The 25,440-nt window shown below is 47.4% G+C and overlaps 1 protein-coding gene across 1 annotated transcript in view; it reads left to right on the forward strand.

The window, feature by feature from the left end:
- LOC308262468 (scavenger receptor cysteine-rich domain-containing protein DMBT1-like) overlaps positions 1-25,440 on the forward strand; it is a gene marked incomplete at both ends in the record, with an annotated part of 67,097 nt that overhangs the window by 38,131 nt on the left and 3,526 nt on the right. Inside the window, 20 exon segments of the mRNA XM_080694878.1 lie at positions 862-1,079; positions 1,706-2,017; positions 5,462-5,776; positions 6,349-6,421; positions 6,948-7,031; positions 7,278-7,405; positions 8,530-8,897; positions 11,802-11,878; positions 11,978-12,010; positions 13,149-13,187; positions 13,821-14,260; positions 14,358-14,559; positions 15,659-15,706; positions 15,790-15,834; positions 16,058-16,224; positions 17,130-17,168; positions 19,212-19,523; positions 20,822-20,854; positions 22,048-22,223; positions 24,400-24,779. Of these exon segments, the coding sequence (XP_080551004.1) occupies positions 862-1,079; positions 1,706-2,017; positions 5,462-5,776; positions 6,349-6,421; positions 6,948-7,031; positions 7,278-7,405; positions 8,530-8,897; positions 11,802-11,878; positions 11,978-12,010; positions 13,149-13,187; positions 13,821-14,260; positions 14,358-14,559; positions 15,659-15,706; positions 15,790-15,834; positions 16,058-16,224; positions 17,130-17,168; positions 19,212-19,523; positions 20,822-20,854; positions 22,048-22,223; positions 24,400-24,779 (3,489 nt within the window).

Genomic DNA, 25,440 nt, shown 5'->3' on the forward strand with positions numbered 1-25,440 from the left:
GTTTTCTGGCTATGAAAGGCGCTGATTTTGTGGTAATGGAGATTGGTTGTTAACGGGGCTCTTAAGCCCTGCTTTTCTCGGTCGCCATCTTCCCGGAAGTCTTTACTTAACTTTATGCACCAGTTTTACCACTGCCCTTTCTCCTTCTTTCAAAGAAAATAAAATCACTTTCAAATCTAATCTTCAAAGTTGAGCTAAGGCTGGAGGACTCATTGTAATATTATCAAAACTTAAATGCACAGATCTTTTAACCCAGCAATTCCAGTCCCGGGAATTTGGTTTACTGATGATGGTCAATGCACACTGAAAACAATCATGGCCACTTGCACATAGTAGCAATTGGTTGGAAACAACCAACTCATCCACTAGTAGGGGATTATTTAAATAGATTTGGGTATATCCACATATTGCTGCCATCTGCTGTTTAGTAACATTGCTATGTGATGATCCCCGAGAAAACCATGAACAACAGTATAGACTGCTGCTGTCTGTGCATCAGTGGTTCCTGGAAGGAAATAAAAAAACTATTTGTTGCAGCTGATGCTGGGAGGAGAGTAAGTATGGGGGGTCTGACTGGTCAGGCACAGGAGAAAATTTCACATTTCACAATAAGCCATCAATGCTGCCTTCAAATTCAGAAAATGCCATTGAATTAAGACTTTATGAATTAAAAGATATTTAGAAGTGGGGAGGTACCTTTTACCCATGTCTGTAAGGTCATTTCTTTCCCTAACCTATTTGAAGAAATGAAAATTTCAGGCATCTTTTCCCAAATGTTCTTGAGCCAATCTGAGACACTGCTTACTGGGGGATAGAGGAGCCCCAGTGATGGAGTTTAAATAATACCTTTTCCCTCCACAGAATGGAAAGTTTCTATAGCTGTCCATATGACTTCATTGAAATCTTTGATGGCCCGCAAAGCGAGTCTTTTTCTCTGGGGAAGTTCTGCTCAGGGACAACCCCAATATTTACCTCCTCTTCAAATCACATGACCGTGGTGTTCCACAGCGATGCAATCGTCACCAATATTGGCTTCTATGCATCTTACGAGTCTCTGGTGCAAGACAAGAATGACTCGGGTAGGTCCCTCCACCCTATCAGCATTAGTCCTGCTTGGCCGTGATGGTGAAGTTGGACGTCCCTCTCAACCAACTGGCCATTAGGGAGATGAATGGAGTTTCCCAAACTCCTTGGGAATCATAGTGCCCAAGATAAGATTGGAGAAACGTGTTGAGCACCCAGCTCTGCCTCACATCCATATACAACACTAATGCACCCAAGAATCTTCTGGTGTTTTGAGGCACGTCACCTTGTGTTGAGAAAGGATAACTGGTCAACCCTTTCTTGGAGCCTGATTCCTTCAAAACTGTGCTAAACAATGTCATTCCACACAGAGTAGCAAAAGTGTTGTCATGCTTGCTGATTTCCACTTTACACAAAGCTTGGGGTTGCAGGAGCTTTTTAACCTCTGTGAAGTAGAAAATCCAGCCTGGGGAAAAAAAATTAACCCTCTCCATCACATTGACATGAGAAATCAAGTCTAAAGTGCTTGCTTTTGCAGCCCAGCTTTAATCCAAGGATTCCCTCCCATGTGTGGGTGCAGCCCTCCCAAGATGCATTTTTGGAGAAAGTGCCCTTGTTATCCTTTAGTAACGCAGCAGTGGGTCACTCCCAGGCAACAACTGAGCATCCCTCTGTCTCCCAGGTGTGGCCCTCAGGCTGGCCAATGGCAGCCACCCCTGCGAGGGCCGTGTGGAGCTGCACTACAATGGCAGCTGGGGCACCGTGTGTGACGACAGCTGGGACCTGCGTGATGCCCAGGTGGTGTGCAGGCAGCTGGGCTGTGGCCAGGCCATGGCAGCCCTGGGGCGGGCGCATTTCCAGCGAGGCATGGGTCCCATTGCCCTTGATGACGTGGAGTGCATGGGGACAGAAGCCAAGCTGTGGCAGTGCCTGCACGGGGGCTGGTTGGCCCACAACTGCGGCCACCATGAAGATGCCAGCGTCATCTGCGCAGGTGGGCTCTGGCTCTGAGTCAGGGGATGGGCTAATTGTATTTGGCTCTGGGAGCCTCCTGCTCAGTCACACAGAGAGCAGCAGGGCACAATCCCCAAGCCACAGTTCTCTATTCCAGCCATTAAGACCCCAGCACACCCACCTGCCACCCACACTGCAACTTTCATGAGACTTTTCTTTAAACTGATTCTTTCTTATTTTACTGCAATGAATTTATTTATTTATTTATTTATTTATTTATTTTTGTGGTACTGGGGGTGGAACCCAGAGGCTTTCTACCTCTGGTCTATACTCCCAGACCTATTTTATATTTTATTTGGAAACAGGGTCTCACTAAGTTGCTGAGAGCCTCACTAAGTAGCTGAGGCTGGCTTCAAACCTGTGCAATTCTCCTGTCTCAGCCTCTCAAGCATGATGATTACAAGCGTGCACCACCACGCCTGGCTGCAGTGAATTCATTTTACAAGGAAACTTTACATTGCCACCATAATTAAAGGGCTAGGACCACATGCCATAAATAGATGATTCATAAACACAAGTGTGCTGGCAATAAAACCATGTTTTAAATGTTTTTTTTTTAAATCAACAATGAATCTTCTGATTTAATCAATTCATACCCAGGCACATCTGAAAATATCCTTAGTCAGAATGGAAGAAGAGTAAAGTTAAATTTTAAAAAAAATATGCAAGTCTTAAGCTAGAAGACATTCCTTTGAATGATCTCAGTAGCTAAGGCTGGCTTCTAACCTGCACGGTTCTCCTGTCTCAGCCTCCCAATTGCTGGGATTACAAGCATGAGCCACCACACCCAGCTAACCCATCCCCATTTCTATGTCTTCCATAGCCTCTCTGCCGTCCCCAACACCATCTGCTGCCATGAGTCACAGAATCTCAGGTAATGTCAGTTGTCCTGAATTGATGGGCTGTAACTTGCCTTGTCAAAGTCACCCTGGGAAGTAGGTAGTGGTCTAGGGATCCATCATCCTGTCTTTCTGACTTACTACCGACTGTGGGGCCTCTAACACATCTCCCGAGGCTCCGCTGAGGTTCAGTGGCTTTCTCTGCATACTGCGGCTCAGCCGTACTTGTGGAATAGGGTATTCCATTTAACTTCACACCTGTCCCAAGGCCAGAGCACTGCAGGGACTTGTCTCTGCACCTGCTTTCTACTTGACAGCCCTGTTAGGAATGAAGACGCTGAATGAGTCTCTTTAGTTTGCTCCTAGCTCTGCTTGTCCTAAGAAGTTGTTACAGTTCAAATTAGGTGAGCCACTCTCCAAGGCAGGTCTTTAAGAGTGAAACCCAATATGCAGAGAAAATCTGGGAAAAGAAATGACCCAAAGCCTTCAGAGGAAGCACCTGGGTAGGATGATTCTGCACAGCAGAGGTTCCCAAAAGGATGCTTTCTTGGCTTCAAAATCTATGGGGTTTTTTTGTTTGTTTGTTTGTTTTGTGGCATTGGAGATTGAACTCAGGGGCATCCTACCTCCAAACTATACTCCCAGCTCTATTTTTTATTTTGAAACAGGGGCTCACTAGGTTGATGAGAGTCTCACTACTTGCTGAGGCTGGTCTTGAACCTGCAATCTTCCTGAGTCAGCCTCCCGTAGTACTGGGATTACAAGTGCGAGCCACCACACCCAGCACTATATCTTTTTTAGAAAAAAAAAATCTACCAACCACAAACTGATTTTCTTGGGCTTGTATAAGTTGTCTTGTATTTGCTGTGCACATACCAGGTGGAAGCCGAAAGGCAAACTGCAGAAGAAGGGCCCAAGCAGGGAATCTGATTCAGAATCAGACTGTCTGCAGATAACCCAGAAGGTGGCGAGCCCACCGATGGTAGACTGAGTTAAATGTTTGATACTTAACCTATAGGGACTGCCCTTCGCAGCCCCTGGAATGTCTTCATATATGGGTCACACCAGCTTTTGACCAAAAGTAGTACTTGCCACAGAGGCCTTGGCAGGCCAGAGGGAGCAGGAGAACCTGGGGACAAGAGGCCTGAGATTAGACGTCTTGAGGACAGAAGGGTCCAGGAACAGGGAGGCCTGGGGACAGAAGGGTCCAAGGACAGGTAGACCTGGAGGGCAAGAGCTGTCGGTCCACCTGCAGCCCCACCTGAGCCAGTGATGAGGAAGCTGAGCTCTGATTTTGACAAGGTGGTCTTGCCTATGGGGCCATAGCTTCATGGTCCTAACATGAATTTATTTCTTTTATTTTCTTAATCAGAATAATGTGCATATATTCATGAGCTACCGTCAGGGTTCTTAAAATTTTTATTGTTAGATTGTATTTAAACATGGTGGTGGGATTCACGATTTGATTGGAGAGTTGATGGGATTGTTTGAAGGCAAACTCACTTATATGACTTGAAGAATATTTGAAAAGTATGTGAGATTTCATTGTGTTTCTCAGAATGTACTTATGGTGGCTATTTCTCTTCTTATTCCTATAGTCTCTTCAAATCCTGGGGAGCATCCACATGTTTCCCAGCTAACAGGTACTTTTTTCCATTCTCACATTTTGTAGCTGTTTTCTGAGGCCAGAGTCCTGCCATTTGCAACCAGCAGGCTATTCCCATAGCCCTGGTACTGTATGGAAAGTAGCTGTGCTTATTAAAAGCAGGCTACTACCAAGGCCACAGATTCTCCTAGTGCAGGAGGAGAATCAAGGAGGGCTGCTCAAGCTGGTTGTATTTCCATGCTGAAGCACTTTCTTTGCATACTCAGCACTCTGGGTTTTCTCCCCAGTACCAAAAATGAAAAGACAATATTAAAAAAAAAGGGAGAGCTGATGTGCTGGCTCACCTCAGTCGAAGTGTCCAAAGCCCCGTGTAAAGTCCTCTCCTGAATGTGCTCTCATCTCCCTTCAAAAGGGGACCCCAAGCCAGCCCCAATTCCAGAGGCTCAGACTTAGAGAACCAATTTCATCTGCTCTGAGTTCAAAAGGATCTGTCTTAGCCTGGTCAGTAAATACCTTACAAATTACTAACGCAAAGCTAACTATGTTCTGCTAATCTAATATTCTTTGAGAGACCTGGGTTAGACGTGCAAAGTCTGAACTCCAAGCATTTGACTGCATTGTTTTGAATTTTTTGGGAAAAAAAAAACCACGGAAAAATGACACCCAAAAGAGGGGGGAAGCAGAATGTTATTTTGAAGTATGTCTTCCACCAAGCCAGCATGTGGCCTGTGTTCACATTTAAAAAAATTGCCCAGTGCAGAGACAGCTTTGAGAGATCAGCACTAAACTTCAGGTACAAAGAGCGACCATGCCTGTTCCTCTGCGTGCCTGAGGCTTTCCCATCAGCATGTCCCCAATAGAGAGGTAGAACCACCCCACACACACCCACTGCGGCAGGCTGCACCACAGCAGGACTCTCCAGCCAGATGCACCGTCTCCTGCGGATCCTTCTCACGCCGACTTGTCTTGACTCCTGCAGATCTGCCGGTGGTGAGGTTGGCCGATGGGAAGATCCCGTGCCAGGGCCGCGTGGAGATCCGCCACAATGGCACCTGGGGGTCCGTGTGCGATGACCTGTGGGACCTGCCCGCTGCCCAGGTGGTGTGCCGGCAGCTGGGCTGTGGGGCGGCCCTGGCAGCCCCCAGGAGCAGTCTGTTTGGGGATGGCTCTGGTCCCATCTTCCTAGATGACGTGAGGTGTACAGGCCATGAAGCTAACCTGGGACAGTGCCACCACCTTGGACTTTCTGTGCACAACTGCGGTCACCATGAGGACGCCGGGGCCATCTGCTCAGGTACCTGAACAGGCCGAGCCTGGGCTTTCCTCCCAAGCAGCACAGCGTATCTGACAGGCAGGCCAGCCGTGAATGGCGTGGGGTCCCAGGTGGGGTGAATGACCTGTCCTGCTTTCTCTGTAACTGTCCTCGCTTTAGCACTGAGAGGTCCTGTGTCCCGGGAACCCTCTAGATTCCAACAACTCAGGACTTTGGTCACCCTAGTGTCAGGAGAGGAGGATCCCCTGCCCGCCATCACAGCCTGCTCCCCTGGTCCTAAGAAGAGAAGGAATCTAGAGCAATAACGTACCTGAAACCACAAGTCGCGCCTGGCTCTGGGATAGTTCTTAACATCTGGGAATTCTTAACATCTGGGTTTTTCCACATGTGTAAGTGTCTCAGAAGATGTATGAATATCTCCTGATTGCTCGTTGCCTAAGTCAGACTCTCTTACCACCAGGGTCAATGTTAGGCAACCATTCAAAACAGTTGAAAATGTCAACCCCTTTTTAATTACCTTTTGTTACTAATTAATACTAATTGCACATGTCAAATACCTGTGACTCCCTGCTCCATTGAGGGGTCTGACACAGTCCAATACAACCCCACCTCCTCAGAGGCACTGGGCAGGAATAAGGCTCCTGGATGGAGTGAAGATAAGGTTGGGTGAGAGGTATTTCCACTCTACTCCTTTGGTTGGCCTTTTTTTTTTTATGGTACTAGGGGTTCTTGGAAACCCTTCTACTTCCAGGCTACACTCCCAGACCTATTTTTATGCTTTTTTATTTGGAAACAGGGTCTCTTAAGCCAACACAGCTGGCTTCGAACGTGCGCAATCCTCCTGTCTCTGCCTCCCAAGCATGGGGATTACAGGCGTGCGCCACCACGCCTGGCTGGTTGGCCTTTTTAAATCTAAAGATTTAGTGTCTCATGGAGTCTAGGGATAAAAACTCTGAGTTAAAGAGTTTTGCACACCTGTAATTCCAGTACTTGGGAGGCAGAGACAGGAGGATTGAAAGTTCAAGACAGCCTCAGCAACTTAGTGAGATTCTCAGCAACCTAGAGAGACCCTGATTCAAAATAAAAGCATGGCTTGAGGTGTAGCTCAGAGATGGCATGCCTCTGGGTTTGACTCCCAGTAACCCCCAAAATATCTCATCAACTGCTCATCACCTTATTCTGTAACCTCCAGTCCCCTCAGTGGTCACCAGTTGGTCTCCCTGGTAAAGTTCAGAGATGCTACAAGTGAGTATCGGGGAGTCAGGCTCCCACCCAGGTGAGGAGAGGGCTCACAGCCGAGGTCTAGAGGAGCCCAGCCCTAAACACGTGAGGGTTTCTCCTGTGACGATGCTGCCTTTAGCAGAAAGCTCTGGCCTACCACACAGGTGGGGGGGCCCACTGGGAGGACTCCCCTCCGCTCACTCAAACTCCTGCTTTTCTCTTTCGGCTGTTGAAGCTGCTCCAGATCTGGCACCAGCAGCAACAGGTGCAGTTGGTAATCATGTCCTGCTTTCCCTTGCAGCTCCCTGGTTATTGATTCTTCCCAGGCACCCCCCAAGGTTACAGCCAGTGATGTCAGGGCCCACCCAGGTCCCCGTGGCTCCCCTTGGGCTTGGGAAAACAGAGCTGCAGCGGAGGGGGAGGCCAAGAGTACAGCTGGGGGCTGCCTGTCCACTCTCTGGTTCTTATTAAATGATTTAACCTTGAACCTGGGTCAAGGGACAAGCTTGGCCTTAAAGAAATGAGGTGTTGAGTGTTGCACCCCGATGCCCTTGCCCATCAGTCAGGCAACTTGGCTCCAAAATAGGTATTTATTCTTATTCTTGTAACTGCCCTTTTTCCAATCCAAAGAAGGGATTGATGAAACAAAATACTAGAAATGAAGCTGGGCATGGTGTTGCACACCTGTAATCCTAGGCTAAGACAGAGGATCTCAGGTTCAGGGACAGCTCCGTGGCACAACTTTCAGCAACTTAGTGACTCTATTTCAAAACAAAAATAAAAGGTCTGGGTGTGGAGATCAGAGGTAGAACAACCCTGGTTTCAACCCCCAATTGCACACACACACACACACACACACACACACACACACACACACCTGGGCATGGTGGTACACGCTTGTAATCCCAGCATTTAGGAGGCTGAAACAGGATTGTACAGGTTAAAAGCCAGACTCAGCTACTTAGTGAGGCCCTTTGCAACTCAGTGAGACCCTGTTTCAAAATAAAGAATAAAAAATAGGGCTGAGGTGTAGTTCAGAGGTAGAATGCCCCTGGATTCCATGCTCAGTACAGAAAAAAAAATCAGAAACAGAAACAACTTGGAAAAACCAGTCACTACCTTTATAAGCACCAATATATTTATTTTTATCATATTTATTTATTTTTATATTTATTTATTTTTATATTTATTTATTTATTTATTGTGGTACTGGGGACTGAACTGAGGGGTCCTACCTTTGAGCTGCACCCCCAGCCCTATTTTATTTTTTTCTATTTTGAAACAGTCTCACTAAGTTGCAGACAGCCTCACTAAGTTCCTGAGGCTGGCCAGGGAACTGCAATCCTCCTATCTCAGTCTCCCAAGTACTGGAACTATAAGTGTGTGCCACCATGCCCGGCTTATAAACACTACTTTGAATTAGTCCTGTGAGATCTAGAAGGAGAAGCAAGAGTTTCCAGGGCTCTGGAATTCAGGGTGTAGTCCACAGAACTAGAGAAAAGTCCCAGTAGAAGTTGCCTGCACACCCCAGCCCTGACCTGGGTCTTCTCCAGATCTGCCCCTCATCAGGCTGGTGGCCGGGAGGAGCCGCTGTGAAGGATGCATGGAAGTCCGCCACGGGGGGACATGGGGCACCGTGTGCGACGACCTCTGGAGTGTGGACGCTGCCCACGTGGTGTGTCGGCAGCTGGGCTGCGGGGAGGGTGTCAGCGCCCCCGGGAGCGGCCACTTCGGGGAGGGTGTGGGCAGCATCCTCCTGGACAACGTGCAGTGCCGGGGCACTGAGACCTCGCTAGGCCAGTGCCGCCATCTGGGCTTGTCCGTCCACAACCATGGCCACCATGAGGATGCTGGGGTCGTCTGCTCAGCTACTCACTTGGCTCTCGGCTTTCTCCTGCGGCCCTGGAAGTTAACACGCGATGTTTGGGTCTCATTGGGATACTCAAAACACAGGTCCTTGGTCCAACCTCAACCCTGGGGCAGCAAACCCATGATGATGTATAATGTAACCGGATTCACTCCCAAGTCCCTCAGCCCCACGGCCTACCTTGGTTGACCTTGACCTTGGTTCCAGTGGTCTCTCCGTCAGTCTTAGTCTTCCTCAATGTGCAGATGGCCCAGTGTTTGACCCAATAGCCACAAGTTCACCTTGGAGTCCCCAACCTCTGTAGCTTGAAGGACTTCCCAGACCCCCTCTGCCACCCACCTGCTGGGGTCATGGCACTTCCTGGTCTTTGTCCTCCATCATCTGTTTTAAGCTCTGAAGCTGTGCTGTGATGTGGCTCTTGGGACTTCGATGACCCAAACCCAATTTTTCTCATCTACTTCAATCGATTTTCTTTGGCCTCTCCTCTGATTTGGGGTAGTTTACCCATTTTTTAAATTTCTGGTTAGGTCAGCACAGTGTGTGCATTATCTATGTTTCCTTCTTTCTCTTAAAAAAAGAAAAAAGTAGAATACAAAAGGAAATCAGATGAAATGAAAACACTAATTTCTCAGTTTATCATAACTCTACAGGGCAAGGACCAGAACACTAATCATAATTGCTCAACTAAGAAACTTCTTGTTTTTAGTTTCACATTTCATAAGTTGTTTAGGGTCTAATTTTAATGTATCTGAGGTTTCAAGTTTTTAAATTTAAAAAACTCTTGTTTTTTTTCTTTTTTTCTTTTTTTTCTTTTTCTTTTTTCTTTTTTTACAATTTCAGCATTAGCCACAGAAATGACTACCTCACCTGGTAATTTATCTTCTCTCTTGCCTTCTATAAAGCAGAATTGTAGATTTGTTACATATGATTGGGGTTGCAGTTTATATCTCATATGAAACTAGACATCAAATTCATATCAAACTAATGTAAGAATTGATTTAACTCAATGTTTCTCAAAACTTTTGATCATACAAACCTTTTGAGTGGCAATACATTAAAATGGGATTTGGAGCCAGAGATCCTGAGTTATGTTCTGGCTCCAGCATTAACCAGTTGGATCATGGTGGGCAAGTCCCCATACCTTTGTGGTCTTCTGTTTCTTCATCTGTAGAATAGGACAATGAAAACAGTCACCTGAGAACCTTGTCCAAGTGGTCTGCACCCACGTAGGCCCATTAGTGGGAGCTTCGTGGTCACTTTCCTTAGGGATACGCCCGCTGCTGCCACTGAGAGCTGGCCTGGCTTTTTAAGTGAGCAAGTCAAGTGTCCTTCTGTCAACTTCCTACTTCTGGACACTTTGGGGCTCATCCTAGGGCTTGAGTGGATCATCGCATGCCTAAGCAGGTTGGAGAAATGCCACCTCAACTCACCACATGGCAGCTCAACTCAAGTTTTCTATGAGCTGTAAACAGTTATGAAAATGGCCCAGGGCCCATATTTTCCAAACTCCAAAGCCCTCTGCCAGGCTCTCCTCTAAGAGACATCAGATGATGAGACATATTTCTTTTTCTTTGCTTGTATCTGTGAGAACTGCCCACCAAGTCTTTCAGACAAGGGCAAGGTAGATATAGCACTGCCACCATGTAACACTTTTTTTTAAAGAGTTGGCTCAGAGAAGAACTCCACCTCAGAAGAACATGACCAGCTCCTCCACGTTGTAATGTTCTCTGCCCCCCACGACCTGTCATTCTTACTACACACAGCATTGGGCTATACGGCCTCCCTGCAGACTGTGGGTTAAGAGAGACAAAAGGTTGGGGGTGGGATGCAGGGCTGGGAGGGGTAAATCGGGTAGCAGATCCACATTAGCATTCCAGAAAATTCTGGCAGATGTCCAATAGCCATAGAAGAGCTCAGGAAAGCCATTCAGTGTCACCAGACTTTCTAAATAGAGCAATAGAGAGCAAAAGTGCCCACTCAGTGTCTTTTGAAATACCTTTGTGTTACATCTGTAAACAACAGCGGTATTCTTTCTAATAATGAATCACACAGGTGATATGATCCATAAAGCTTATTTAAAAGGGCTAGAATCCTGCATCAATGAAATCAAATCTAGGTACTCTTTTCTGTCTAAATTATAATAGGAATATTTAATTTATAATATCACAGCACATGTGTTTTTAACTTGGGTACTTAAATTATTCTTTAAAATTCTAAGAAGTGACTAGTTCTCATACTAGAATTTTTCCAGCAATGAAGACTGTAAATGAGACTGTAGTAAAGGCAGAAGTGGGTGTAGCCTGAGGATGAATGAAACCGTTCTGGTCAATGGACTAGCATTCCTCTTCATATTTCATGTCCAGGCATAACTTCCACCTCAGAAGAAGTAACTCCTCCACCTGGTAATGGCCCTGTCACTGCCTCCCCCCCCCACCCCCCAGGACAGCAGGGTGGCCGGTCTTGCCAGACCAAGATGAGGGTGGGCTTGGAAGGGGGTATCAGGTTAGGCTGTTATTGTCTTTTTTGTTTCTGTTTTGTTTTGTACTAGGGATTGAACTCAGGGGCATTCTATCTCTGAGCTAGACCCTCAGCCCTATATTTTTGTTTAATTCTGAAATAGGTCTTGCTAAATTGCTGGGGGTCTCACTATGTTGCTATGGTTGGCCTTGAACCTGTGATCCTCCTGTGTTAGCCTCCCAAATACTGGGGTTATAGGCATGCGCCATCACTTCCAGCTGTCATTACATTTGAGCAGAGCACTTCATCTTCACACAAGGCAGTGGTAGGGTCAGTGAGACAGAGTGGGAACACCCTGGCCAGGTCAGAGTGTCTGCAGCCAGTGCACCTGTACGTTGACTGTGTGGCCATTCGATTGTCTCTGTCTTTCCCATGAGATGGTCTTCTTTTCAAGGTCGGGAACCATACATAGCTTTCTTGACTGTTTTGCTCCAACACCAGCCTTGTGGCTGGCACATCTGTGTGGCCAATCAAGGAATGGGCAATCAAGATGTGTTACTTGAAGAAGTGAAAGCCAGGTCTCTGTGCTCCAAGGATAAAGAAAACAAGTTAACTAGAAAGCAATGATTGCTCACCATATGGTAAGTTTTGACCAACTGTCTTGTTTTTATTTTCAGAATCTCTGAATGTTGCTGTTACTACTTCAACAGGTAACTTAAACGTTATTTTGGATTCCATCTTGCTTGCTACAAATTAGTTTGATTTCCAATGAATCCATTATGTGTTGGTCAAGTTCTTTGATTCTTTAGTAATCCATTATTTTGGGCTTTTGAATATGCTTGTATTGGTTGACTCATAAAAGCCATCTCTAGATTCCCTGATTGCAAATGAATTCTAGGGGGGGACCCAGCTAAATGCATGAGTCAAAGGGAAAACTCCTTCAGCCATTTAAGCAAAGTCCAATGTAGAAAACAGGTTGATTAGAAAGCAATGTTTGCTCACCATCTGGTAGATTTTGACAAATTATCTTTTTTTAATTTTTAGAATCTTTGAATGTTGCTGTAACTACTTTAACAGGTAGAGGAAGTTCCAATCCTCAGTGTTTTCTCGCATCAATGCTTCCTTCCCAGTTGAAAGACAGAAGAAGGCTGGGGGAGCAAGCTTTTGCTAGACTAGCCCCGGATAATTGAGATACTTGGCCCATGGCTGCTGCCCTCCAAACAAGTCTTTTCCAGATCCAGGGGAAGAAGGGAGGGGGGCAGCTGGTAGGAATGGTGACTCAAGCAGTGGGGTGCTGGGAGGCAATGGAGGATCTGGAGGTGGCCTGTGGCCTGGAAAGCAGGAAGACAAGCCCCAAGTCACACTGATCAATGACGCCACCATATTGTCTCCACCATACTGTCCCCGTGTCTTCTAGACATGACTATCTAATGTCTTCCTTACCGTTTTTGTTCATCTGCAGCTTCAGTCTCAACCGCTGTGACCTCTGCTCCAGGTAGACTTCTGTGTTGTACTTGAAGTGCTTCTTAGAGTGATACTTATCAGGCTAGGCTCTTTCCTTAAAACTTTGTCCCCAGCCGGGCGCGGTGGCCCACGCTTGTAATCTCCGCACTTGGGAGGTGGAGACGAGGATCGTGCAGGTTCAAAGTCAGCTGCGCTGGCTTAAGAGACCCTGTTTCTAAATAAGAAGTATAAAATAGGTCTGGGAGTGTAGCCCGGAAGTAGAAGGGTTTCCAGGAACCCCAGTACCACCAAAAAAAACCTTCTCCCCAGTGCCACCTCCATGCAAATCGAAATCTGAGCGTCCCCTCCAGTGGCACTTAAGTCTCTTCTTCCCTTGATCTACAGATGCTTCCTCAACTGCAGAAGTCGTGACCTTCCCAACTGGTAGAGACTCCCATCAATGAGATGGGCGTCTTATCTGTTATCTCCTACTTAGAAAATGAGCCTACTTGATGACCTACAAAGATCAACGAAAAGACACGCTCCCAGCATTTTCAAGTGTCGTTTTCTCTTGATTTATTCACAGATGCCTCTTCAACCCCAACAGAAGCAGACACTGCCTCTGGTAATGTCTTCTTCCTGTCACATTTCCTAAATTAAATATAATCAAGTATCCCTCTTTCTATTTGGCAATTGAATGTGTGCACAGAATACTCCGCACATACTCTGGAATAAGCCCCAGTGTCTATAGAGAGCAAAGATGGAGCCTCACCTGCCTTCACTGGGCCATAGACCAAAACATGGCCCCACCAGCAGAGAACACTTTCTGCCTGCTGTCCTGGTCTTGATTCGATGTGGCCAAGGGAGGACAGACGGGACTGGGGTCTACACCTCACCTGCTTATATGTGTGTTATGCCAGCACATAGGTGCACACATGAGAGCCAGGTTGCAACAGTGTTGATTTTATTTATTTGCTCTGTTTCCCATGATACTCTTAGTCAAATAAAAACTTTCTTCTCCATTTTCAGATACAGCTGCCACCTTTCCCACGCCAGCTGAAGCCTCTGCTTCTCCAGGTGGGCTGTTGGTTTCCTGCAGTCCCTGGTGAGTGACCTCCAAGCACCCTCAGGAAAAAGCAAACATCCTTTTCCACTTGCAGAGGCAGCTCCCGCTTCTCCCACGCCAGCCGAAGCCACCGCCCCCACGCCAGTGGAAGCCACTGACCCCACGCCAGCCGAAGCCACTGACCCCACGCCAGCTGAAGCCACTGACCCCACGCCAGCCGAAGCCACTGACCCCACGCCAGCTGAAGCCACTGACCCCACACCAGCTGAAGCCACTGACCCCACACCAGCTGAAGCCATTGAACCCACACCAGAGGAAGCCACCACCCCCACGCCAGCCGAAGCCACCGTCCCCACGCCAGAGGAAGCCACTGACCCCACACCAGCCGAAGCCACTGACCCCACACCAGCCGAAGCCACTGACCCCACACCAGCCGAAGCCTCTTCCCCAGGTAGGCTCTCTCTTAACTGCTATCCCTCATGAGTGACCTTCCAATCACACAGCAAAAATTAACCCAGCTCCCCAATAAACACGTCCTGCCTCCCCAGGTGAGGTCAGGGGAGAGGAGAAGAGGTCAGGAGAGGCCAGTCCCGCATCGCTGCTCATGATCCTGAACACAGTGACAGAATGTGCCGGGGACAGTATGGACAGGAAAGAGGAGCTCAAATGTCAGCCTGGGGCCTCAGATGATGTGGACCAGTGGTCATCAGATATAAGTGTGCACGGAAGCCTCCTGGAGAACTTGCTGAAGTGCAGATCAGTGCCGCTGGGCAGAGCCTGAATTCTGCATTCCCAACAGGTCCCCAGGTGGAGTCAACACTGCAGGCCAAGGACCCCACTGGAGGAGAAAAGCCTGAGCTACTGCCTGGGTTGGAGGGAAATAGGGCCCAGAGAAGACAGACACTAGCCTAAGGTCACAGAGCTAGGGTGAAGCAGGGCCAGGACTCCCGACTCCCACCCGAGGTCCTTCAAATCCCCAGCTCTGCCTGGGAATCCATCTGTGATCCCCCAAAGCCCAAGACACTGGCACCGTCTGTAATGAGGCGGCTCTCTCCTGCTTTACTTACTTTCTGTTTTTTAAAGTTCTAGTTATCTTAAAGATACGTAGGTGTATACATCAGCATTCTTGCATCCATATTCTAAATATCTGGCCACATAACTTAGTGGAAGGGAGATTTAATTTCTTAGGACTTCAGGCTCAGCCCACATGAGGCTAGGGACCACAGATATCAGGGCATGGGGGTCAGACGTGGAGAGAGAGCACATGGGCTGTGCTCCTCATATCACTGAGGAGAGGGGGTGGGGTGGGGGAGGGGGGAGAGAGACAGACAGACAGACAGACAAGCCAGCAAGCAGGGGAGGAGGAACCCTTTATACAATCCCCTAAGCCGCACCCCAAGGACTCACCTCCAGCCACACCTTATGGGCCTAGCGGATACCACCCAGGTAAACACATTACTTTGGATTTATCCACTTCTAGGGTACAACCCTCATGAATACATCAGTTCCAAACATTAAGTGAGCTCTTTGGGGGGTGTTTTATATTTAACTATAACAGTAGGTATAAAACTCAATGAAACCAACGTTTAGTACTTGCTTTTCACTTATATGTAAATGGCTTTCCTCCCTTTTCTTCCCTCCTTCCTTTCTTCTCTCTCTCTCCCTCCTTCCTTCCCTCCTTCCCTCCTTCCTCCCTCCCTCCATTTCTTTCTCCCTATATTCATTCCAGATTTACTCATTTCCTGCCCCAGGGCACCCAGGGGAGAGCTGGGTTCTGGTACTGAGTCTACTCCTTGGCTCTCTGTTTTCCACGACACTGTGGGTCAAACAAAAACATTCTCCATTTCAGATACAGCTGCTGCTTCCCCCACGCCAGCCGAAGCCTCTGCTTCCCCAGGTAGGCTGTCCGTTTTTTGCAGTCTTTGGTGAGTGTCCTCCGAGCACCCTCAGGCAAAAGCAAACGTTCTTCTCCACTTGCAGATGCGGCTCCCGCTTCTCCCACGCCAGCCGAAGCCTCTTCCCCAGGTAGGCTCTGTTTCCTTACAGTCTCCGGTGTGTGACCTTCCAAGCACACCTCCATTTATCAGAAGATTCCTTGTAATTCTCCTGGCTCTTGACATCACATGAAGTGAGCTTTTCTTTTAAACCTGGGTGGCGGCAAATGGGCACTATCTACACAGTTTAGGTGGCACTCACATGTTCTACTCTATAAAGAGATGCCAGCCCAGATCACTTCCTGTTTTTGCAGGAAGTGCTTCTTGAGGGGGAGGATGGGTATGGCGGCCACAACCCCTAGCCTGCCTTCCTCCTCCTCCCTGGTTCACCACACCAGGTCCCGGGTGGATGCAACTGTCAGGACTCAAGCTCCTGAAAGGCAGAGTAGTCAGGAAGAAGATGTGCTTTGGGGCCTTGCAGGTTTGAACTGTGAAGGACCTAGTCTGCGTTTTACAGTCTCCCTGAGCCTCCATTCTCTCATCTCCACAATAGTGAAAATGCATACCTAGATTAATCATTGTGAGGATTAGAGATGTAAATTATCTGACACATTGCAGATGCTTAAAATGAGACTCATTCCTGATCCATCTTGCAAAACACCAACTTCTCACATGCCATTTTTTGCTGGATGGGTAAATTCATGAAATAAATAGATGCTATGTATGAAACAGGCGTATTTTCACTAATTTGTGGTCTAGAGTGTGGAATTCCAATGAGGCTGGGTTTTAATGCTTTCTTTTCACTAGATTTGTTTTTCTTTGTTTGTTTTTGGCAGCTACAGGTTCAATTTCCACAAAAATGACTTCACTGCCAGGTAATGATATAGTCCTGCTGCTGGGTTAAAATTTATATTTTATAATTTAAACTGCTGTATTTAATGACATCTCTTAGATATTTTTCTCTTGATGTTTTCTCTTGTCTAAAAATATGTCTTAGGAATCTGACTTAAATTTTTTCACTTTATTTTCAAGCCCTATAAAAAATGTTTTCTATAAGACCTAATTCTTCTAAAAAATTCAGGATATTTACAAAGCTTCTTTTATAAAGAATAAATAATTTAATAATTTAGTAATTAATAATCTAATAAATCATTTTATTTCTGGATAATAAAAATAAATAACATTCCAGGATAGAATACCATTGGTTACATTTCGATACCAAGAGAATAAAACTTAATGAAGACTATTTCTGCATTTAAACCATAGTAGAAACATAAGTATATTACTATCAAAAATTAAAAGAAAAAAATTGGTTCTCTTTAGCTTTGAATATAAATGTATAACTTTAAGGGTACTCAATTTCAAAGTTTTTTTTTTAATTTACAGTTACAATTTCAGTTGATGAAGAAATGATCCCTTTACCTGGTAATTTTTATTCATTTTTGAGAACTAAAATGATTGTATCTCTAATAATACTGTTAGGATCCTATTTCTTTTTCATTTAAATGTGCTACTCTTACAGTGAAAACTTACGAGTTTGTAAGTACCTATATGCAGACAAACACACCCAAAGTTCACATCCTGAGACCTCACACACAAGACATTTACCTATGTTCACAGTTTATACTCTTCTTTTCCCAGTGCTAGGGATCAAACCCAGGTCCTCTCACACATGCAGGTAAATGCTCAACCCCTGAGCTATACCCCAGTCCTCCATACTCATAGTTCAGATAAACATGGTTATCTTGCTTCCAGTATCATAGCAACCAATTGGGCCTGAAGAGAGCACCCATCCTAGACCAATGTTTCTTTAGTTTCTACAGTCAGAGAAACTGAAACCAGTGGGGTTTATTAACACTATATGCCAAACACTGAAGAAAAAAAATACAGCCTCTAAGGATCAATTCATATGAAGAAACCACTTTACACATGCCTTGGGCGTGGTCCTGCCAACAGAACACACTCGTGCATTCAGAGAGACATTTGGTTAACAGCAGAGCCGCACACAATTGCGGTCCCATAGATTATATGCCGGGTGATGCGGTTGCCCTCTTCTGTTGTATAAGTACACTCTGTGATGTTGAACACCAACCAAACCACCTAAAGACTCATTTCTCAGAACTATCCTAACTGCACAGGTTTTACTTTTTATTGTTTTTACTTTTTAAAGGGTTTTTTTTTTTTTGGTCTCTTTGGAACTAGGGATCAAACCCAGAGAACTACACCTGCAAAGCAGGCGCTTTGCCACTGGGCTACACCCCAGCCCTTTGTTTTTACTTTTTAAATTGGATTTTTTAGAGTATCTCTAGAGATACAATTGATTGCACACATCTATAAGTTTTGTCTAATGTATGGAAGTATGTAGCCACCGCCACAATCAAGATACAAAGCATGTCCACCACTCCAGATAGTCCCTTCAGGCCCCTCTGCAACCAGTCTCTCCCACCTCCCCCAGTGACCACTGATCTGCTTTCTGACTCCATAGTTTGGGTTGCTTCTTTTTAGAATCTCATATAAATAAAATCAAACAGGATGTACTTTGTATCTTATTTTACTTAACAAAATTTTCTGAGATTCATTCCTGTAGTTCAATGTATGGGTAATATGCTACTTTTTATTTTTTAGTAATATCCCATAGTAGGTACCTACACCACAACTTACCTGTTCCCTGTGGATGGTCATGTGGGTTGTTTCCAGTTTGGGACTATTGTGGAGTATTCTGCTGTGTACAAATCTTTCTGTGGGTGTGTTTTCATTATCTTGAGTAAATATATATAGAAGTGGAATAGCTAGGTTACCTAGCATAATTTTTATAAAGTATGACCTCTTACTAAACATCTAGAATAAAAGAAATTTCTTAGGACATACCTCATGTGTCAGGGTAGAGCTTCAATTTAGAACAACTATTCACCAAGATTGGAGGGGTTATGTTTATGTGGTGTGTGTGTGTGTGTGTGTGTGTGTGTGTGTGTGTGTGTCTGTGTTCATTTGAGCTTTGTGTTTTTATTAAGACATCAAATTCTTAGTTATCTGGGAAACTAGGCTTGCTCATTTCTTGAAAGCTTCAGGTATTTAGACTTGAAAAAAGAGAGACAGAGGCAGAGACACACACACACACACAGAGAGAGAGAGAGAGAGAGAGAGAGAGAGAGAGAGAGAGAGAGAGAGAGAGAGAGAGAGAGAGAGATATCTTCTGAGCTTTGTGTTTTCATTAAGAGATCAAATTCTTAATTATCTGGGAAACTAGGCTTGTTTATTTCTTGAAAGCTTCAGTTATTTAGATGAGAGAGAGAGAGAGAGAGAGAGAGAGAGAGAGAGAGAGAGAGAGAGAGAGAGAGACAGGCAAATCCAGAAATGGACGCATTCAGGTGTTAGTTTTCCTGCTGCAAATACCAAGGGCAGCCAGCCTGCCGAGGTGTCTGGGGCAGGGACCCCTCCGTGACCTCCTGGCCACTTCTCTTGCTGCAGACCCGGCCCTGCGCCTGGCGGGTGGCCGGAGCCGCTGCGAGGGCCGGCTGGAGGTGCGGCACCAGGGCGTGTGGGGCACCGTGTGCGACGACCACTGGAACATCAAGAACGCCCGCGTCGTGTGCCGTCTCCTGGGCTGCGGCCGTGCGCTGGGCGCCCCGGGCCGCAGCCACTTCGGTCCGGGCACAGGGCCCATCCTGCTGGACGAGGTTCACTGCACGGGCTCCGAGGATGCACTGGACCACTGCACCCACGGCGGCTGGACACGGCACAACTGCCGGCACCAGGAAGACGCGGGCGTGGTGTGCGCAGGTATCCGCCCTACCACACCCAGGGTCACTCTCGTCCCTTTACTCTCCCTGCATTCCTAAAGGCCAAATTCACCACCCCAAGAACGCGAGGTTTGACCAAAGCCTGGCATCCTGGAGTAACAAGGCCATCCTTGTTCCAGAGCCTGGGGGTAAATGTTTTAATTGTGTGGATTGGGAGCTTATTAGTCAGTGTTATCTCATTCCAATTCAATACAATATCTGCTCTGAAATAGAGTGACTAAGGGCATAGGGCTTGCAGCTGTCGGTCAGACACCCCTGTCCAGTTCCTTCTTCAGTCTCTGAGGAAGGCTCAAGGCACCCTCCTGGGGAAGGGCTGCCCATCACCTGACCAGCGTCCCAGATGCCCACCCGAGGCCTGGCTTACACCTTCCCAGGAATATATTCTATTGTCCCCCGACACCTTTCCTGGCATCCTGACCCCGTGGGCTGGCTTCCCTCTGTGTGGAGTCACACTGCCTTGTATTGTCCTAAACTGTAAATATCCAGGAGTTACCGATGCTAAGATTTAAACCGGTCCCCACGCACATTGTCTGCCCTAGATAATCAAAGGAATTGTCGCAATTGCTTTAACCTTCCTATAGGTGTAACCTGGTTTGCATATACATGGGGCCTAAATAGGAAAGCTGTTTGTCACACAGACAGACAGACACAGACAGATAGACACAGAGCCAAGTGGCCTGAGTCTGCACTGGGGCTTCCAGATCCTTCAGGGTCCTACTCTCAATAACAATCCGTTTTCCATTCTTGGGTTATATGTCCAGGGGCTTCCTTTCACCAAGTAGTGTCCAAAGGACCAGGCAGTGGTCTGGGGCCTGGAGTAGCCGAAGGGATCGAATCAGCCCGGCCACACATTCTGGGCTGAGCCTTGGCCCTGGGGTTCTTTCCTGTCTTGCTTCTGACCTTGAGAAGCCCTTTATAGTCAAAGACTCTTATCTTCCCCAGCTCGAAGCCTTAAGCATGAAAGGGATCCCAGCTAGAGTTCATACATGCGACAATATTTCTAGACCTCAAAGTCCCGTGTTTACTGTTCTTTTGGACAACCTAGCTTGGTGTTGATGGCACCTATATTCTCAGCACTACTTCACACATGCCAGAATCCAGCTGTGTCAGGAGGGCCTGGGCCCTGGAATATTCTTAGGCCTCTGTCCTCTGGCCTTAGTCGCTAAGTCAGAGGAGCTCATTTCCCTACACCTCGTGTCTGCCGCTAACCATGGCAACATCCTCGCATCCAGTGACTCAGCGCTGTTAACGTTTGTTTTTCTTCGCCTCCCTTGTCAGGTCCAGCTGACGCTGCTGTGCCCAAGGAAAACGGTAAAGTCATCTTCCCTCCCAGGCTCTGGGGCTGCTGAAAGAGCAGCCAAATGGGGGAGAAAGAGCTGGCCGTGAGGAGGACCAGCCTCTGGGCTTCAGCTGACACCTCATAATTCACCCGCTTGCTGGGCTAGGGGAGGTTGAGGGAGCAGCTCTGTACCCCCGGGCTCCCGGCCTCCTGGCCTCTGCTCTCTTTTTCCAGCTTACCTCCATGTAAAGATGCAGTCAGACCCATGTTCAGGCTCAGGTGTTCTCTTCATGGGAAATGAGCTGTTCTTTAAGTCCACACACAAGACTCTGACTCATGGCCCCAGGGGACGTGTACTGTGGGTTGGATTTCCCCAGTGATGCGGCATGGCCTCAGGGCCTTTTTGGAGAAAGGTGATGTTATTCAGCTTTCTGTTGATGTGATAAGTACCTGAGGAAAACAGTTTAGAGGGGAAAAGGTTTATTAGTTTCTGTTAGTGGTTGGCTGGTGCCATTGTTTGGGCCTGAGGTGAGGCGGAGCATTGTGGCAAGAGGGCATGATGGAGCAGAGCCTTTGCTCATGGTGGCCAGAGAGGAGAGAGAGAGGAAGGAGGAGAAGGAGGAGGAGGAGGAGGAGGGCGAGGAGGAGGAGGACGAGGACGAGGACGAGGAGGAGGAGGACGAGGAGGAGGACGAGGAGGAGGAGGAGGAGGACGAGGAGGAGAGGAGAGAGAAGAGAAGGAAAGAGGAAGAGAAAAAGAGAGAGAGGGAGGGAGGGAGGAAGGGTCTGAGGGCAAGACATACCCCTCCAAGGTACGTCCCTCATTACCTACCCCTCCAACCATGCCCTATCTCCCGACAGTTCCTACCAGCTCCCAGTGGTCCCTTTCGTTCACAGTGATTAACTGAAGGGGTCACCGCTCACATGATGCAGTCACTTCCCAGAAGCCCCACTCTGGACACTGCTGCAGTGGGGCATGAGCCTCCAACCCAGGAATAAAATTTTGGGGGACATTCTAGATCCCAGCCATAATAGGGGATATAAGTAAAGTCAATGAAAGCCAAGTAGTGGGTGTAGGTTGAAGAGAGCTGAGCCAGCCCCAGCCCAGAGCGCTGTCCATGGTACTTTGGGAAAGTAAGCATGCACCCAGGCCCCTGATCTCTAAGTCAGCCCACTGCAGCAGGTTCTCTTTGTGAACGTGCCCTCCATCCTTCCTCTCCTGTAGCCTATCTCTCCTGTTTGCCTAACCTCTTCCAAGCTGTCATCGATCGAGGCTATCTCCGGAGACTGGGCTACTCCTCCTGGGACATCCACTTAAACGATAAACTGTGTCGCCCACAAGTCACAGGGAGATACCTCATCTTCAACATTCCCTACGGCCACTGTGGCACCGTCCGTCAGGTAAGAAGGAAGAGGGAGGCCGAGGAGAGAGCCTGGGAAAATTCACCACCTGCTAGAGCCTGTGTAGGGACAGAGGAAAGACACATGCCATGACTTCATCTCTGAGTTTGGTGACACAAGAGAAGCACATTAATTTGTCTGCAACTTCTCTTCCTTCTTGTCACAAGTGTTGACTGCTGATGTGTGATAGATATGTGAGTGGACGGATGGATGGATAATATTCTCTTAGCCCCAAAGTCAAAATGTTTTTCACAACATACCTCTAGACTGAGCGTTAGGGCACAGCTACCACATGCAAGCTGTGGTGCTGGGGATGGAGAGGACAGATTGTCTGCCCAACGGTTATGTTTCTAACCAAGTTTCTGGCTAGGTTCCACCATCTAGAGAGCAAACATCTAGAATATTTATGAATAAGGAACTACATATGCCTATTTAACTTTCCTTAACTACCTGCTTATTTCCCAAAAGAAATGACATTGAAATTAAGGAACTGGGGACACCAAAGATAGAAGGAGAGTGTAAAAGTGTTTCCTCCTTTTTCTCAGTATACTTAACAATGCAGCATGTCCCAGGGACGCTCATATTCTATTCCTCTGCATCACACTGAGACCTATGCAAAATGTTCACCTGACATTGTCGGAGGTCAGATACAACCCAAAGTACACTTCACATCTTGTCTGGTATTTGCTGGTGCAGACTGTGGTCATCCTTGTCTTTTTTATTCTAAACATTCTATTCTTTACCTTCGAGGTTTCCGTCCCATGAGCCATGCTGTAATCCCCCATGTGCCTAGAGAGAAGACAGCCCCAAGAGATTTCTGGTCTGCAGGGAGGATACTGCAAAAGTCCTCTCTGGTCCTGGCCAGAGTGCTGGGGCCAGGGGATACAGTAGAGTCAACAACCATGTAGGATGGTGGCCAGTCCAAGGCCACTCTGAGGAAAACATTGTCACAGAAAGGTCCTGAGGCTGATTCCAAAACCAGTGACTGAGCCACTACCTAGATCCTGAGGATATGGCAGCCACTGAGCTGCCGTATGCTCTTACATTCAAAAAAAGGGAGACAGACTCTGCGCGCGCACGCACACACTTAAGAATCCTACTTATAGTGAAGAGGTACAGATGAGAATAAAACAAGAATGGGTGGGAGAGCCACTTTGAACTGGGTAGGTGGCTACGGAGCCAAGCCTAAGAAGACATGAAGCAGCTGGCGAGGGGGCAGGAGGCTCACTTTGTGCGGGCACAGATAGGGCAGAGCCCAGGGAAACAGCAGGCTTGAGTGGTTTGAGGAAAGGACCCTAGGCAGAGAAGTCCGGGTCAGGCTGGGAGGAGCAGGGCTGTGTCGCCATGGAATCTGACTTCTGTGCTAAGCTGTAAATTCTCAAGGAAGGCAATGTCACCCTCAAGGTGGCAGGGGTGGAGGGAGAGAGAAAGAAATATTGGGAACAAAGACAATGAACAAAGCATAAGTGTGTATATGTATACATATACATATTTAACACAGAGTATTTGTTGTATTAAAACTCCTTAATGGAAGCTGGAAAGAGAGTAGGATTTTAGAAAAGAAAAGGTCCACAAGGTTCCTTGAGCGAGCCACATGGGGAAAGGCTGAGAAGGCTGGGCTCAGCTGGTGGGTAGGGCAGTCCTTCAAGGCCTTCAGTGCAGAAAGTCTCAGATCCGAGTCATGCAAGGTACAGCTTCCTTGAGAAAATGTCTGTGCAGGCTGAGCCTCCAGGTAACACAGACGGCACGAGAAGGGGGAAGCACGAGGCAGTGGCCCCTTGGCTGTCAGAACCCTCAGCCCCTGCCAGCCACACTGGAGTCGAAGGAGCTAGAGTAGAAGACAAGGTCAGCAGGGCCACGCCTGCAGCTCACTGAGACCCAGAACTGGCCTGGAGCCAAGGGCAGAGAGGAGACAAGAGCCCCAGTGGGTGGCAGCCTAGGGGCAGCCAAGGGAAAGGGATGCATGGAGGAATTGGGGAGAGAGGGAACCACGGTGGACCTGCCACCATGCTCATTGCTCCACAGCTTGGCCCTCATGGGGCACCCTGCATGCACCCCACACAGCATGTTACCACTTCCTGGCATTAGGCACTACGGAGATCCAGCCCAGGTTCCTGTGCAGGTGCTTTCAGGGACCTGAGAGTCTTAGCCACCACCTCTCCTCTTCTCTTTACAGGAACATCCTGGCTCCCTCAGCTACTCCAACTCCATCAGAGGCCGAATACGGGGCCACCCTGGCCGAGTTATTGTGCGGCACAAGGTGCCCCAGGTGAAGTTCACCTGCAAGGTGGACAGTTCGTCTGCAGTTGGAATCGTTCATGGGGCCGATGGCCAGGCAGAAGGTGCTGCCTACGATGTGTCCATTTCATTCCTCCAGTCGCCTGAGTCCCAGCGTGTGGGGGGCAGGGCACCTGACACCAGCCAGAGGAACGAGGTCATCCTCCAGGCCACTCTCCACAGCCCCAATCCCAACCTGAGGCTCTTCGTGGATACCTGTGTGGCTTCTCCAGATCCCCATGATTTTACAACCACAAAGTATGATTTGATCCAGCAGGGGTAAGGAGAACAGAATGCCCTTCCTCGTTGGCTATGGTAGTCATGTGGTATTCCTTTAGAGAACCTGTAGCTTCTGAATTGGTAGTCCTAAATCAGAACATTGTGCAAAAGAGTCCTCACTGTGTACCAGAGGTAGATATGTGGGTCCTACCCAGATCTCTGATCCCACTTGGGGATATAGACATAGGCAGCCTGGACAGCCTCCTTTGAGTCACCAAAGCTCTGGACGGGCCTTGCTGGCCTGTACTCTGATGTTCCACCCATTTATGTCCATTCCTTCTTTATTTCTAGTTTTGTTATTTTATTAAGACTCCCCACCCATGGTGCAAAACTTTTGGGGCACTGACCTACCCCACTGAGCTGATGAGTTTTCCAAAGCTAAGCTCTTAGTTATACTAGTGATATTTCTTTTGACTCCTTTGATCAACCAAATAAATGATTTGCCAAGTTATAACTTAAGTAAGTTATTTGCCTTTTTACCTTTCTTGGCCCCTAACAAAAGGACAGTTGGCAACAGGTAAAAAAAAAAAAAAAAAACCATAAGCACTCATCACTTACTCAATGATAGCTTTAGCTTGGTGTGAGAACTACAGTAATCTAAAGCCCATAAAAGCTCTGTGGTACCTGTTTGAAAGGCAAAGGAGAAGCAAGACAGCACCTC

Source organism: Muscardinus avellanarius, assembly GCF_963383645.1.
Source record: "Muscardinus avellanarius genome assembly, chromosome: 4".
Taxonomy (NCBI): domain Eukaryota; kingdom Metazoa; phylum Chordata; class Mammalia; order Rodentia; family Gliridae; genus Muscardinus; species Muscardinus avellanarius.